This window comes from Hipposideros armiger, unplaced genomic scaffold, assembly GCF_001890085.2.
Source record: "Hipposideros armiger isolate ML-2016 unplaced genomic scaffold, ASM189008v1 scaffold_149, whole genome shotgun sequence".
Lineage (NCBI taxonomy): Eukaryota > Metazoa > Chordata > Mammalia > Chiroptera > Hipposideridae > Hipposideros > Hipposideros armiger.
In genome coordinates this window covers 1,376,240-1,392,500 of record NW_017731499.1, presented here as the reverse complement: position 1 = coordinate 1,392,500, position 16,261 = coordinate 1,376,240, and the positions used below count along the sequence as shown (strand labels likewise).

The following is a 16,261-nucleotide window of genomic DNA, read 5'->3' as shown; positions in this document are numbered from 1 at the left end:
CCCCAGTACTCCCGGCCCGGGGCTATGAGCCCCATCCCCATGTCCAGCCCCGAGGCCTCCCACCTCCGCCCCCAACACACTCACTTGAGGTGGTCCAAGGAGTGGATGTTGCGGGAAGACTTGCCATGGCCCCCGCCCACCCAGCTCCGTGAGCGGCCAAACATGTTGGCGGCCCCAGCTCGTCGTTCGCTTCACGGTCTCATGCCCCGGCGGCCGAGCGGCCGGGAGCCCGCGGCGGTAGCACAAGCCGCGGAGGTGGTGAAGGGACCGCCAACCACCTTCCTCCCCGGCCCACAGCTCCGCACTGACATTCAGCCGGAACCGGCCGTTCGACCGTCGCGCTTTACGGCCGTCGCCACGAGGAACGCTGGGAAATGCAGTTCGCCCGCGAGGCCCCCGCCGACTGGACTCTGCGAACCAACTACAAGGCCCGGCGTGCATCACGCAACTGCGGGCCTGCGGCCTTCGAGAAAAGGCGGAGCGACAGGAGGAGAGACCGCAGTACCGTCTAGGTGGGCGGGAATAGAAGACGAATTCGCAGAGCTGAGGAGATCGGTGAAGTAGGGTGGATAAAAGTAGCCGCAGTATTAACAATTATTAACTATACGATAAGAATAAGAGTAGCTATTGCATAGCATATACCACATGCCACTGCCCTAAGCGCTTACATATATATAGTTACTTAATTCTAACAACCATATGAGGTGAGCACTATTCTTATCCTTACTTTACTGTCAAGGAAGCTGAATTACAGACAGGTTGAATTGCCCAAGGTCATGCAGCTAGTAAGTGGCAAAACTAGGGTTCAAGCACAGGTACCCTTATTTTTATCCTACACTAAACTAAATTGCATCAAATCGGTAAAGGTCTTGTTTCTCCTCACGGCGGTTTTCTTTTTCCACTCCAATTATATATAGGTAGATATAGATATATAGATAATATGCAACAGTGTAACAAAACTACGCGTCCTGTACTTTTAGAGGATTTCTCTGGTCTTCGCCCAAAATTCATGCCATTTTCAAAACTACCACATTTAAAAAAAAAAAAAAAGGAAACATTCAACTTTCTATATGAGCCAGGAAGATGTATCTAAATTTCCCTCTTGGATAAAGAGTGGGAAGCTCCGTGGAGGTCAGATGACCCTGTTCACCATTCATTTGTCCATTTCTTCCTTCGTTTATTCCTACAACTCATAGTTATCTAAGGCCCGTTGTGTCCCGTTTACTGTGCTCAGGGCAAAATTGGGCCAGGGGTCAATGTTCTCCCCAGTGCCTCGCACAAGGCTTGGTGCATAATAAGTGTTTAACAGAATGAATGAATAAATGAAGGTTGGTTTCACCTTCTGCAGCTGGAGAAATGGAGACCAGTGGAGGGTTAATGATTTGCTCTGTAATTCATCTAAAGTGACAAGAAATAGTCATGGAGAAAAAGGCAGGTTCTGGCCTCCAAACACAGACAAGCCCAGTAGCTTCCAGGGTCCCTCCGTTTCTCGGGGTCTCGGTTTCCTCATCTGTAAAAAGGGGTAACATACTACGCTGCCCTGTCTGGCTCCAACTGAGCAATGCATGTAAAGCACCCAGCAGCTCAGTGTGGCCTGAGATTAAAAAGTCTATTGAACTGCTTGGCAGACACTGTGGGAAAGGTCAGCCTCCTCAAGGACGCACAAGGGTTGTCAATGAGGGGAATCGGAGAGTGGACGAGTCTCACTTTTCCGTGCACTTCTTGGTTGAATATTTAACCACGTGCATTGTTATTGTTTTAAAACATGGCTTAGGAAGAAACAGGAAGCAAGCCTACAGGCTGAAGGTCTGGCCCACCTGGGAATCTCTTTACTCAGGTGCCCCTGAACCCTGTGATGCAGAACGCCCACCCCACAATAGGCAGCCCTTCCAGCAGCCAGAATTTGGAAATGAAGGGGGCCCTGGTTGATCATACCAACCACGAAAAATTGGCACTTTGAGGAAGTCCAAGATTTTCACTGTTCAAGTTCACCATCCCTCCCCTACCCCGCCTCCTTTTTCAACTGGGAAACTGAGTCCCAAAGAGACGTGGCACCATACTCAAGACCAGACAGGTGCAGAGGAACCTCGCGGTTTTCTTCAGCTTTTGTCGCCTTAGGGTACGTCTAGGTTTGAATTGTATTGCGTTTCTTTCCCTTCCCCCCTGCTCCGTAGGGGATTCGCAGAACGAATTGGATTTGAGATGAGTCCAGAACCAGGAAAGCAACTCAGAGGCCAGCACCCCAGGGGCGGAGCTAATAGGTACCCGCCCCGGACGGCTGGGGCCAATGAGCGCGGGCGTCGAGCGGGCCAATGAGCGCGGGCAGGGGGCAGTGGACCAATGAGCTTGGGGTCGCTCCGGAGGAGGAGTTCGGAAAGCTACCAGCAGGGAGACGCGGCGGCCGCAACCATGGGCGTTGGGCCTGCGGGTGCTCGAAGCGGGCTCCAAGAACTGCCGGGCTGATCTGCAGAGGCCCCGCGGGGACTGGCCCTCGACGTTAAGCCGCGGTGGTGTCCCCGCCGGCTCTGCAAGGGCATTTGATTGCGAACCGGGCGCATCGGACGAGCCGGGCAGCCGCCGGCCACTTCAGGGGGGGCCTTCCTGGCAGTTGGGCGGATCGAGAGGGCTGTGTGGTCACATCTGGAAGTGCGGTGACCCCGCCAGGCACGTTTCGGGGGGCCGGGGCGCGTCCACAGGGGCCGCCGCACATCCCCGGGGGGACACCGCCCGGGCCGCTTCGGTCGAGTCCCAGAGCGCCCCTGGATGGCTGAGCTGCCCCCTCGCCGGCCGCCGGGGCGCCACAGCGGCTGAGCTCGCTGGGATCGCCGGGCCACTGCCGCCCTCGCTGCCCCCTGCATGCCCGGCGCCCGGGTCGCGGCCCACCTGGACGCGCTGGGCCCCCTGGTCCCCTACGTGCCGCCGCCGCTGCTGCCCTCTATGTTCTACGTGGGCCTGTTCTTTGTCAATGTGCTGATCCTGTACTACGCCTTCCTCATGGAGTACATCGTCCTCAACGTGGGCCTCGTCTTCCTGCCCGAGGACATGGACCAAGCGCTCGTGGACCTCGGTGTGCTCTCCGACCCCGGCTCGGGACTCTACGATGCAGACTCAGAACTCGACGTCTTCGATGGTTACTTGGAGTAGGCTTGGCTTCCGTCCCCCACGCCCCCCACCACGACCCGCAACCTTCCGCCGGGACCAGCCGCCGCCGCTGGCTGAGAGCACCTGGCCAGGGATGGGACCCCCAGGACGAGGCCCTCTCCAGCCTCCGAGGCCTGTAAGTGCCCTGTCTGTGTGGAATGAGGACGGGTTGGGGCGCTGGTGAGGAAGAGGGAGGCATCCCCAGACCGGACACACACCTCTCCCCCACGCTTCTGATTCCTCCGTCCATTCCCCGCCCCCCCACTCCCGTCTGTTTGGATGCCAGGAATGGCTGGACTCCTCTTAGGCCCTTAGTTGGATTTGGAAAGCTTCCACTAACGAAGGTGACAGCTGTTGAAGAGGGGAAGGAAGGCAGGGACCAAGTGGCTTTTCGGTTAGCCATGGTACCAACTGCCACAGCTTGTGCAAAGAGCCTTTGCACCCAAACCCACTTGAGGCAGAGATGTCGGCTCCTCCCCGCATCCTCAGCCTGGCTTGATGATGACCTTGGTTTTTTGGGGAGTCTCACTAGTCCTGAAAGGATAAAGACTTGGAGTGTCAGAAAAGATAGGAAGCCAGGCAGTGATCACCTTTGTCCTGTGGCCCCTTAAGGGATTGAGTAGGGACCCAGAGCCAGGGCTCCGGGCTGAGGCTATAAAGGATAAATCTCCTTCAGCAAAGAACCCTGTACTTCCTTTGGCCTTGGGTTTGCTGCTTTTTGGAGTCAGGTTTCAGGGTGCCCCACAGCTTGGCAGTTCTGCAGCTCAAATCTGCAGGGGCTGCCAGTTGCACAGGCTGCCTTCACAGAACAGGCAAGCTGGGGAATTGTGCTGGGGTGGCTTTGCCTGCAGTGTTTGCCTCAAGGGGCTCTTGGGCCAGCAGGAGGAGGAACCACAGGATCATGATAGCATTGAGGCGTTCAAGTCCTTCCTCGGGGCTGTGAGCAGGAAGCTGTATCCAGCCGCACGTTGTGTGTTGGTGGGAGGGGAGTGAAGATCCGGAAAGGAGACAGACTTGGCCAAAATCACACAGCGAGGAAGAGAGGCACCTGGACTAGATGGGAGAGACAGGCAGGCTGTTGAGTCTGATTGAGGGCTCACAGGGCATGCGTGAACTCCCTGGCTGGACCCCCTCAGCTGACCAGTGCTGGAGTGTCGCTAGGCACAGGACCTGAGTGGCAATGGTGGGGGGATACTGAGGCGATGGGCAAGGGCTTCTTTAGGAAAACAGACACTGATGCCACTCATGCCAAGGAGGCTGACTGAACACCTCTCCTCTGTTGCCTGTCTTCGTCAAGGTAACCATAGTCAGTGCGATACAACGTGGGGCTGGACCTTCTGCCAGCAGTGCTGGGAGCCAAGGGCTCCCTTGAGGGGTCAACAGTGAGATTTCTGTGAGGAAAGCTTCATTTGAGCTGCTCTGCATACTTACCCAGACTGCCATCCCTCCTTCCATCGGTTCTTTTATTGGACAAATGTTTACTGAGCACCCACTGTGCCTGGTGGGTGAACACAGTGAACAAGGCCGACTTAGCCCCAGCCCTCCTGGCACTTGGTGAGAAAGACAAGCAGGCCCCCAAACAAGATAGCGAGGTTTCTTTTCCGAGTCACGCAGGCAGGTAAGAAGGACATGGGTGTCCTCTGTCCCTGCTGTTTCCTCAGCATTGAGAGTAGCGCCCGGCATCTATTGGGTTGTCGGAAAAGTCATGACGTATTTTTTCTATGTTTTTCGTTGCAGAAATGCGTCATGACTTTTCCGACAGCCCAGTATTAGGTGCTCAATGAATGTCTACCGAGTGAGTGACTAGCGATCGGGGAAAGGCCCTTCTGAGGAGATGACACATGAGAACTGAGCCCTAAATAGAAGGAGCCAGGCATGAAGACCTGGAGAAAAGCAGTCCAGGCCAAGGGAACCACTAGAGCCGAGGCCATCGGGTGGGAGGAAGTGGGTTCTTCCAGCAACTGAAAGGAGGCCAGTGTGGCTGGACAGCGGCCCCATGAGAGATCAGTGGGGTGGGAGTGGGCCGGACTGTGTGGGACCTAGAGGCCACAGCCATGAGCAGGGGGAAGCCATCAGAAGGTTTGGGGCCGGGGATGACACAATTCCAGCTCACATTTTGCAAAGATGGCTTTGGCGGTTGTGGACAGAATGGGCTTTAGGGGCAAGTGTGGAAGCAGGCAAGCCAGGTAGAAGCTGTTCAGTCGCCAGAGGTGATGGATGCTTGGATGGGCAAGGTTAGTGAAAATGGAGAAACAAGAACTGCCTGAGAACACCTTTTGGAGGTAGAGCCTATGGGAACCACTCAAAACCTGTACTGATACTGAGCATCTACCACACCTGGGTCTAGGCCCTTTCAATATTCACTCGTTCAGTCATTCAGCAAACGTTAGACCTGCCTGCTCTTCTGCCAGGCCCTGTCTTAGGCCCCAGGGATCCTAAGTTGAGTCCCTGTCCCCAAGCCAAGTGCGTGACTTTCAGACGGTGTAACCTGGTGAAGAATGTCTTGTTTTACCTCTTCACCACATCAACAGAAACACTTTCCCCTCCAAGTGGCAACATTGGCATGCTCTGAACCAAAAACTGAAGGCCAAATGCTTTGACATACTTTGCAGCAAACGCTGTTTGAGCAGAAACACAGGAAGTGTGTCTCAGGGACACCCTTGCAAAGCTTTCAAAGTGACAGGGCCTGACCCTGGGAGGTGGGGAGGCCCGGGGCTGTGGAAAATACTTGTGCCTGCAGAAATGGTGGAAGCCATGCACAGCATTCCCTCTTTCCAGCTCCCAAATCCAAGCCAAGGTGGCCTTGGCCCCAAGGACCCGGGAGCCCAGACTTGGGTGGGGGAGGGGTGGCTAGCAGCAGGAAGAAAAGCCTTTGGGGAAGATTACAGATGACCTGACTCCACGCCATCTCCAGACCCCTTTCCATAAGCAAAGGAGCACCAGTGGTCAAACTGCATTCTTTCTCACTCATTCTCACGTGGACACAGGCTCATGTTACACACAAGGCAATTCAGAAAGCACTGACTAAGGGTGAAGGCCATGCCCGGCAGTGGGGATAGGAGTGGATCTCAAGATGAAAAGACAAACTCACTTTTTCCCCCTCTCTTTCTCTCTTTTATGTGTGTACCCACATAATTCAGGTCCTCAAACATAGGTTGAGCCCCTATTACGGAGGCAGCGTTAGGGACTGCGGATTCAGATGCCCTGGGTTCAAATCCCAATCCTAGCTATGACCTCAGGCATGCTATGCACCTCCCTGTGTGTCATATTCCTCTTCTATAAAGCGGGGATAATGAGACTCTACCTCCTGGTAAGGATTAAATGAGGTATATGTAAAGCTCTCAGACCTTCCTGTGTATAGTAACGGACATATTAAAATCAACTGCTATTATCATCAGCAGATATAATAGAAAGTGTGTACACTCGGGCCCTTGCGAATGCACAAACCTGCACATACACCCATGTGTGAATATCTCCCGCAATGAACAAAAGCGGACTGGCTGCCTGAGTGCTGAGTAGGTCCAGGAATGGACTCTCGGAACAGACGTCCCACTCTGCCTTCCAGCCTGGACCTTTGGGAGACCTTGTGCACCAGATCTGGAGCCCTGGAGAACCCGGCCCTGTGGTATTCCTAGTGTTAATCGCTGCCCAGGAGCAGGGAGTGGGGGTCAGGAGCTCCCTCCTTCCCAGGAGAAAGGGCCGCTGAGGGAGAGTCCTCACATCCCAACAGCTCCCATGCGGAGGCAGCTCAGCTGGATTGATGTGTCCCGGATGAAAGCTGCCAGTATAGCCCTCTGTTGGCACAGAGGAGGGCTGAGGGCGAGGAGCCTCACTGCGCTGGAAATGGAGAGACGGGAACGCAGCTGCCAGAGTCGGCCTGCCTGGTGGAGCTCAGATTTGGAGCTGAGAGGAACCAGACCCGGCGGTCTTACTACAGGGTTACCCAGACTTCAGCCTCCCAACTGGGCGCTGCAGCTGCCCTGCTCCCTCCATGCCATCTGTGACCTGTGCCAGCAGCAGAACACGCAGGCTGGGCCTGTCACTGCTGTGCTCAGAAACCCAGAGCTTCCTTGGGGACACGGGCACGATAGATTCAGATCCTGGGAGGTCCCCCAGGCAGCTGGTAGAACTCCAGGCAGGGGTCTGGGCAGACGGGGAAAACCAGGTGAGAAGCTGTGACAGTCATCCAGGCGAGAGACGGGCGGTGGTGATGAGGGCCAGGCACATGCATCCCTAGACCTGCTGATTCTCCAACTTTGTCCTGACGTGAGGCTTACTGGGAAGGGCGCTGTCCACAGGGCGCATTGGTGCTGGCTGCCCCTTTGGACAGGAGAAGACCCCAATATGTGTCTCAAGACAGCTGAGATGCCAGACGTCCCACGCCCTTGGCTCTGAGTTACGCAGACTGGAGATTTTGTCCAAGAGACACCCGCAGCCCTTGTGTCTGTTTTGTTGAAGTAAGAAATTCAGGACTTCCCTCAACTTGACCATTCATGTTCCTGGTTTATCTGCTGACTTTCCTCTGGGACTTCCGTAAGCTTAGTTTGCTTTTGGGAAACCAAGATCACCGTAAAAGGTACAGGCATCATTACCCCCGTCTCACAAATAAAGAAAGGCGGAGTGAGGGGCCAGGGAACAAAGGCGAGTGAGACAGCTGAGCCTCCCCTTGGGGGAGCGTGGGGACCAGGGGCCTCCAGGGCGGGGCTCTGACCCTTGTCCTTAGACCCCCACTCCTGGTTCTGCTGGGCCTGCCTCATGCACTCTCGCTCCTTTTATCTGAACGTTTTAAACAAAACTATTTTAAAATTTACAATTATACAAAAGTCGTAAGAAGAGTACAGAGAATTCCTATACACCCTCCACCCAAATTCGCCAATTGCGCCGGTTCATATTTTGCCACCTTTGCTCGTGTATGCAACATGTTTTCACCCTGTGTATGTACCTGTATGTACATACACCTACATACATGTATAATTACTTTTCTGAACCATTTGAAAACCGATTGCGGGCATTATGCTCCTTTAGTCCTAAATATTTCAGAGTGTATTTCCCTAGACCAAGGACATTTCACTTACATAACCACAGTGCAATTGTCAAAATCAGCATTTAGCATTGATAAAACCGTAGGACCAATCTTATCTATGCCTTCCTTCAAATTTCATCAATTGTCCCAAAAGTGTCCTTACACAATAAAAACGGGGGTGGGAGGTTGAAGCCCAGGATCCAATCCCAGATCACCCTTTGCTTTAATTGTCACATCTCTTGTGCCTTCTTCAGCCTGGACTAGCTTCTCTGTATCTTCCATGACATTGACATTTTCAAGAGTACAACTCTGGTACTTTGTAGTATGTCTCTCATTTTGGGTCTGTCTGTTCCCACTCCTGAAACTAGATTCAGGTGATGCATTTTGGGCAGGAACACCACAGAGAAGTGAGCGCATCGTATCGGGGGAAACGGCACCCTTCTGTCCCATTACTGGCAGCGTTAACTTTGGTCACTCAGCTAAGACAGCGTCTGCCAGTTCTTTCCACTGTAAAGTTACGATTTCTCCCTTTATAATTTATAGTTTGCGATTAAGTCTACTAGTTTTAGTGCTGCATTTTTTAAAAAATCTTTTTCATGTGAATTTTTTAAAGAATGTTTATGTCGCTGAAAAGAGAACAGCAGCATTGCTTGGCATGGATAAAAATAAGTAAGTGCTGAAGTCATGAACTTCTGGCCAAACACTAAAGCCAGCTACAGGCGCAGGGCCTCCAGCCTGCTTTTAGTTAAAAAGGCAGATTGGGAGCTAGTCGAGTGGCGCGTTGGTTAAGAGCTGGCTTGGGACGTCAGCTCTGAGCAGCAGGGCCTTGGTTCAGATCCCACATGAGGGCCAGTGACACTGCCCTCTACAGCTAAGATGGTGAGCAGTAGCTCGACCTGGAGCTGGGCTGCCATGAGTAGCCAGCGATGGCATAGGCTGCAGCCCCTGCTGCAGTGGGCTGCCATTAGCTATCATGTGTGGCTGGCAGCCAGCGTGAGCAGCTGGCAGCTGGTGTGAGCTGCCAAGAGCCGCTGTGAGCGGCCATCCAGAGGCCGGTGACCGATCTGCCTCAGCCGGGAAGAGCACAATGATGGTGCCAACTTGGGCCAGGGAAGCAACATCCTCCACAATTAGACTGAAGAACAAAACGACAGCAACTTGTCTGTTCCCCTTCCCCCAATTCCCCAATAAAATCTTAAAAAAAAAAAAGATGGCAAAACAAACAAAAAAGGCAGATTGGCAGCTGTCACGTGGTAAAGATATGCCAGCTCGAAAGTGAAACTTTCCCCGGGAAGTGATCACAGGACTGAGCGAGGACCAAACAGCGCATCGCTTGCTCGCTACGTGTGGCTCAGTGTTATTTAAGGGGCCATCTCCATGTGCCACTAACACTGTGGCCTAGGGGCTTTGCAGACAGATTTGGGTTTAAACCCCAGCTCCACCCCCACCCCCAGGCTTCAGTCTCCTTCTCTGTCAACTGGGTAACAGTAGGACCTGCTGAGAGGCTCTTGCAGAGATGAGGTGGTTAAGTCCTCACGCGTAACTGGTTCTTTAATAAATGATGCTGTCTGTGTTGGTGGGTCAGACCCAGCCCAGGAAGCCTTCCCCTTTCCTGGGCTCCCTTGCTCTCCTTGGGGGCCAGTTACCAAGGAGGATGTGTGTATGGGGGCAGCCTTTGGGGCAGCCCAGGGCTGATGATAACTGGTGCCCTCAGAGCCCTCATCCCCTGCCCTAAGCCTGGGGGTGGCTGGGATCTGGTTCATTCCTGGGATTCCTTCCTGGCAGGGGACTTGGTGGGGCGGTTAAAAATAGCTGCCTCACCCACAGCTCCGTAGCTTCCCCTGAGGTCACCCCAGGAAGCAGGCAGGGCGGGACTCATTAGCTCCATTATGCACGGAAGGACATGGGCCCCTGGAGCGTCTGTGTCTCGCCCCAGATGCCCAGCTATGAGGTGGCCCCATTGGGCCTCCCAGCCACACTCGCAGGGCTTCCCCAGTGAGGTCCTCTGTCATAGGCCTCCCCCGGAGGCAGTGAGTCACCTCTATGGCACTTGCTACTTTTGTCCTGAGAAAGCCAGGCCCAGGCTCACCTTTGCAGGCGAGAGGCATCTGGCTGGAAGTCATAGTTTCATTTCCATCGTGTTTATTTTAGCATCGCTTTCTGTTTATGACAAATGATATTGTTTTTTATTCAGGGTAGTGACAGACATAAAGGTTCCTTTTAAAATTCTGGAGTTAAAAACGGTGTGTTGATTGAACATACTAAATAGAGAGCAGTGCAGGCGGTTCTCGGACGTGGCGGGACTCAGGAAGGTTAGGGGCAAATGCTGCCCGCAGGCCTCGCGGTCTTGGGCTCACACCGACCGAATGGAGACACGCGTGTTCTGTGTGGAGAAGCGTCACAAGCCACGGCCGAGGAGCCACGACAACTGACACATGGAACCAGAATCCACTTGTTTCTCGAGGACACTGGCTTCCCCCAGGGACACAGACGCAGGCAGCGCCTCCTTTCCCGTCCCCCTTTGTGCATTCACTGTCAGGTAGACGGGGCGCACGCCCTCCTGCTGCACAGCCGGAGACACTGGGCAAATCATATCCGGGTGACATCAGTGGTGACGTAGCCACCTGAATTGGTTGGCTGGTATGTGGAAGAAAGAAGAACGTGTAATGGGTTTCCAGCAGGCAAGGTCTTTGGAGGAGGAAAAGGGCCGTTCCTGTCAGAAGGCCCCCGACATTGAGGAGGCCCCCCTGCATGGTGTGTTTTCTAGCTGGGAACAGATGGGGACGAGGAGAGGAGCCAGCGGGTTCCGATGGGTATAGCAGGCATCCCACCCATGCAATGTCACGTAATCCTCACAACAAACAGCCCGGTGAGGTAGGCACTATTGTCTTCCTTTCAGATGAGGAAACAGGCCCAGAGAGGTTAGGTGACTTGCCTGAGGCCACACAGCTAGGCAGGGGCAGAGCCAGAATTACCCCAGACAGGCCGATTCCAGACCTTTCCCCGGCTGCCGCAGAGGAGTAGGACAGTGGAGCTGCTGACCTGCAGGAAAGAATCCCCTTTCAACATGTCCTGAGCATCACCCCACCGGCACCCTCCAGACACACGGGCCATTTTCCCACTTAAGCCAAATCCCTAATTAGGTACCTTCTCTGAAGAGATACCGAGCAGGGACACTGCTGCTTAAAATGGATCAAGTGCCCAACTGTGTCATTCTAATGACAGAAACGAGTCAGACAGCCACTCCCTCTGTCCAGCTTTCGGGAGTGCTCTGGCATGAAAGGTTACAGTTTCAGAAAGAAAGAAAAAAGCCAATGGCTAATGAATTATTTGTCATGTTCTAACGATGTTAGAAGGTTGGAGAACCTACTGCCTTGGATTCTATAAACTGCAACCCCAGGATGCTTTTTGGCTGGGGCTTTTGATGCCTTGGAGAAAAGATACCTAAGATGCTGAGAGGAATTAAGACTTTGGGGTCAGACTGCGGAGGTTCAGGTCTTGGCTCTGCCCCTTGGAGCTGTGGGGCCTTGCACAATTTACTTAACCTCCCTGAGTCCCATCTGAAGTTCAGGAATGATGGTCCTCCTTGGCCCCACTTCCTAGGGCTGTTGCGAGGAATAATGAGCTAAGATGTGAGTTAGAGCAGATAGTACAAGGTGAGCATCAAGTGCTTCATCAATGTTGTTCTCATTCTGGGATTTGCTGGGAGGCGAGTCAAAGAGCTAACAAGGCACTGATCTTTAACAGCCACAGCGGGTGGCACAGATGAGAGGTTCCAGGATGTCCTCTTGCTATGGATGCAGTCCCTAACTTGCCGTGTGACTTAGGGCAGGTGGTCACCACCCTCCCTGGGCCCCTTCATTCTCTGTGGCGTGAGTCAAGGTCTCCCAAACCTCACCTGACACTGTCAACAATTTTTGCTCTATTGTCCTATTTCCTGAACTATTACTTGTGTAGTTGTGTTCTTTAAACCGGCTCTCTACATTTTTAAAGTGAAATTAATGTTCTGGAAAGAGAGGAGCTTTTCTATTACTATCAACTATTGAAAACGGCATCACTTGGCCACAAATAGAAGGTGACTCTACCATACAGATAAACGCCATGAAAACAGAAGAGCCAGTGGCTGCGCGCTGGAGCGGGCGCCTGCAAGGCCCTGAGCCTGTTCAGATGGAGATTCGCACGTGAGAGGCGCCCCAGCCAGACTGACCCGATGCTGCTTTTGGTCACAAGGACTGGGAAGGGCATGAGTTCCTGTTTGGTGGGGTGACTGTCCTCTGCACCCCATCCCCACAAGTCTGAAATGGGCGTTAGCACGAGCCCCTGTGCTGAGCCCCGGTAAGGGTGGATCTGAATAAACAGATCTGCTCCAGGTTCATGGACACCAGCGTTCTCAGGAGCAACACCACTGACCCACAGAGGTTCCTTAAGGAGGGGTGTCAGCAGAAGGTGGGCTCCTTGGCTGGCTGGGAGGGGAACCCATGACACCTGTCCAGAGCACCGAGGGCCCCAAGGCTCTGGCTGCCAGGTCCAGTGGGGAGGTGGGATGGGGCCCGAGGACATGAGGACCGACTGTGTCATCAGTGGGGGCCAGGGAAGGCCTCCAAGCAGTGGACGGACGAGTTCCCAGCTGACCTCGAGGAGATGAATCTGGCAGAGGAACTTGAACAACTTGGCCTCAGTTAACCTCTCCAGCCTCGTCTTCCCGCTGGCCTGCCTTCTACCCCTCCCCCAGCACCACGCCAAACTCCAGGATGTCCCAGGACCTGCTGTGCCCTCGTGGCCTGCCCGCCCTCTACCTGGCGTGCCCTTTGTGCACAGCCTCCCCCAGACTCTGAGCTCCATTTGCCTCTGTGCATCCTCCCGGTGTCGGGATATGACCTTGGGCTGAAATCACTCACTAGATAGTGTGTCAAGGGCAGGGGCTGCACGCCTCACGGGGTCCCGGGCACACGGGAGGTATGAGATTTTGTAGTCTGAGCTCTCCAGGGGACTAAAGCCCTGGAGAGGTGGGCACCCTTAGACAAGTCACTTACCGTCCCCACCTGCAAGATGGAATTGTGGTAGTATATAAGTCCTGGGGGTGTTAGGAGGGCTGAATGAAGTCGTGCAAGGCTCCATCTCAGGCATGCTCTCTCAGGAGCGAACCCTGGGACAAAGATTCAAGTGCAAGTTGTTTATTTGGGAGGTGATCCCAGGAACTACTGGCAGCTTCCACCTGCAAGAGAGATGCGTGGTTCTCAGTGGAAGCAATTCTGCCCCCTGGCTGGTTCCTGGAAATGAAGCAAGGGGGACATCTTTAGTCGCTGTATCTGGGAGTGCTACTGGCATTTAGTGGTCAGGGACCAGGAATGCTGCTAAATACCCTTCAATGCCCAGAACAGCCCGCCTACCCACCCATCGGAGAATCGCCCTGCCCTATGCCATCAAGCGCCCTGATGAACGATATGTGTTGGGTGTTTAACATAGATGTTTTATGTGATGCTCGATGGCGTTTGCAGGAGGAATCATCTGAGCTGGCAAAGATGAGACTCGGAACTGGGGCAGGGGGTGGACATCGGAGTATGAGATGCTGCAGACACACTGACACCCACCTGGACACAGAGGGAGGGACTGGGACTTCGTGGGGCCCAGCAGGGGGATGACACTGTGTCCTGGGAGGACAAGCCACGTGGGGTGCTGAGTAGCTATCAGCTGCAGAGGCATTTTCCGGGCAAGGTAGGAGGTGCTGCCAAGCCCTGCCACCATCCAGAGCTGGCTCAGCTACCCTGGAGCTCAAGTCAACCAGCAGACACTGTACCCCCTGAGCAGGCTGCCCTTCTTCCAACAATGGACAGTCCTTCCTCTCCCAGGTCAAACTGCGTCAGTTCTCCAGCCCAGGGTCCTTAGAGATCACACAAACTCGTTCAAGAGTTTTTTGGTTTTTTTTTTTGTTTTTTTTTTTAGCTGAGCCATCCTGCTACCTGTTGGCAGCTCAGCGGCTGCTCAGCTCAGCTCGGGCTGGACTTGAACCGCTGTTGCTCAGAGCTCAAACTCTTGAGCGAGCTCTTAACCAACTGAGCCACTCGGCCGGCCCAAGAGTTTTTAATAACAATTATGGGAAAACAGCTCCAGCCTGAGACTGGGGCTCCTGGTGGTTCCCCAAAGGTGGGGGATGGAGACACTTCCTGGCCCACCCTGCGGCCTGGTGGATGGGTTCAGATCCTTGTTGAATGGGTGGCAGGTGGTGTTTCCATGTCGGTAATGCCCTTTTTTCCCTCTTGTTAGGCCTGCTCCGCTCGAAAGCTCCGTGCCAACAGGGAGGTTCCCATCCAGACCCAGGACAGTGGGATGGAGAGGTTGAGACTGAGTGCCAAGGTCAGGAAGGCATCTGCCCCCCTCCCCAAAAGGAGGAGGTGGGGGCATCCGAAGACCTCACCCAGCTGCGGCTCGTACACATGGCCTTGCATTGGCTTTTGACCTTTCACAGTTGCGATGGATGTTTACAGGAACCCAGCCAGAGTCTGCCTCCCGCTCTTCACCCCCGACTGCACCTGCTTTCTCCACTTAACCTTGAAAAGGACACTTCAAACCGTGGACACACACACAAAAGTGACAGGCAGCTCCGGCTGATGCCCATGGAGCCCTGAGCCCGGCTGGGTTTGGCCCGGCTGGTCTTAGATGCAGCGACTGTTTCAGGAACAGTGACTCCAAAGGAAAAGAGGCAAGGACCGCGTCCGGGGCTGAGGGTAGGGTTTTGACTCATTCAAGTTGCTTGTTCATCAAGTTGCCAGAACTGACCCCTCGCGTCCAGGGAAGGCCACGCTGCTCCTCTGGCCAGAAATATTTTTAGAAAATGTTGAGTGGTATGAATACTTGACTTCGATAAACCTGTAAAAGCAATACTTACGAGGCTGACCTCTTTCAATTAAAAAATGTTTGCAATTCCAACCCCCTCAGGGCCCTGCCGTTTTTTCTTTGAGATTGGGGAAAGGAATCCTTAAGCAGAAAGCCTCAAGGTGAATGAAAGGCCACGGCCTCCCAAGTTGGAGGTCCAGCTGGGCTTGGCGAGCCTACCCAGGCTGGGCTGGCGTGGGAGGCCTGCCCACGCCCGCCTCCCAGCTTCCAGAGCCTGACAAGCCAGGGCCAGCCCAGCGACGAAGCAGGAAATCAGCCCCAGATCCCAGAGAAGTCAGAGGGGTGGTAGCCCCAGGCTGGGCTCATGGTAGACGCCAGTAAAGATGAGGGAGGGAGGGAAGGAACAAATGAATGAATGAAATTAGGTCCACTTGCAGTTTCACGGAAAAAAAAAAGAAAAGAAAAGCGTAATTCTCTCCAGTTTGCTGAGCACCCGCTGCTCTCCAGCGCGCCTTCACACACACACCACGCTAAACCCGGTACAGAGATTAGTTCCGTCCTACAGGTAAGGAGACGGGTGTGTGGAACTAATGGTCAGGCAGAACTCAAGAGGAAGAACCGTTGCAGCAGCACTTGTGTTCATGGGACTCTAAGAAAGGGGACGCTAAGAAATGGGAACAGAAGGCATGGGAGAGGCCCAAAGTGAGCATGAGAAGGGGGACACTGGGAGAGGCCCGAGGGGACAGTGAGGGCTTAAAGGTGCATGGACTTGAAGTCCATGTGGCATCAGGCCATCAACGTACCGTGTGACTCTGACGTCACATCCCTGTGAGCATCGCTCCTCCCACCCGACAGCTGGGGCTCGGGAGCAATCCCAGCACACGTGCCTGGGCCCACAGAGAGACCCTCCAAAGAAGTCAGAGGTGAGGTTGCATCTTGACTGCCTCCGTTGTAGGAGTGTGACCTCAAGCAAGTCACACCTTCTGTGAAATGGGGACAGTAATTTACCCACCTCAGGACATCACTCTGTGTTAATAACAAAGGTGCCCCTTTGGTTAGTGACAGTTCCACACCAGGACTCACAGCTCGGTAAGCAGAGCCCAGGCTGGGTTGCAAACCCCCTTTGTCCAGGTGTCTTTGTGCAACGCACAGACTGCCCAAACACACCCAACAGCCCTGCCTAGAGATTTTTTAAATTTTACTAAAATGTGAGACTTACTAGAGCATCTTATTCATCATCCTTGTGTACTTGGTACATACAAG

The 16,261-nt window shown here is 53.9% G+C and overlaps 2 protein-coding genes across 7 annotated transcripts in view; one reads left to right on the top strand and one right to left on the bottom strand.

Moving 5' to 3' along the window:
- CLEC16A (C-type lectin domain containing 16A) overlaps nt 1-382 on the bottom strand; it is a 225,531-nt gene extending 225,149 nt beyond the window's left edge. For 4 of the 6 annotated variants that reach the window (XM_019650917.1, XM_019650916.1, XM_019650918.1 and 1 more), the window contains exon 1: nt 85-309. In XM_019650917.1, coding sequence (XP_019506462.1) covers nt 85-164 — 80 coding nt within the window. In that variant the 5' untranslated portion in view covers nt 165-309. Of the gene's footprint in view, nt 1-84 lie in introns of all 6 variants that reach the window. The other 2 variants (XM_019650914.1, XM_019650919.1) reach the window with 1 other exon arrangement.
- A 1,977-nt stretch (nt 383-2,359) lies between these two features.
- DEXI (Dexi homolog) lies at nt 2,360-15,095 on the top strand. Its single transcript, XM_019650926.1, has 2 exons — nt 2,360-3,277; nt 14,429-15,095. Exon 1 carries the CDS (start codon nt 2,857-2,859, stop codon nt 3,142-3,144), a length of 288 nt encoding a protein of 95 aa, XP_019506471.1. The 5' UTR covers nt 2,360-2,856; the 3' UTR covers nt 3,145-3,277; nt 14,429-15,095.
- The last annotated feature ends 1,166 nt before the right edge of the window (nt 15,096-16,261 follow it).

Coding starts and splice junctions, on each gene's coding strand:
- DEXI (XM_019650926.1), top strand. CDS start 2,857: ATGCCCGGCGCCCGGGTCGCGGCCCACCTGGACGCGCTGGGCCCCCTG.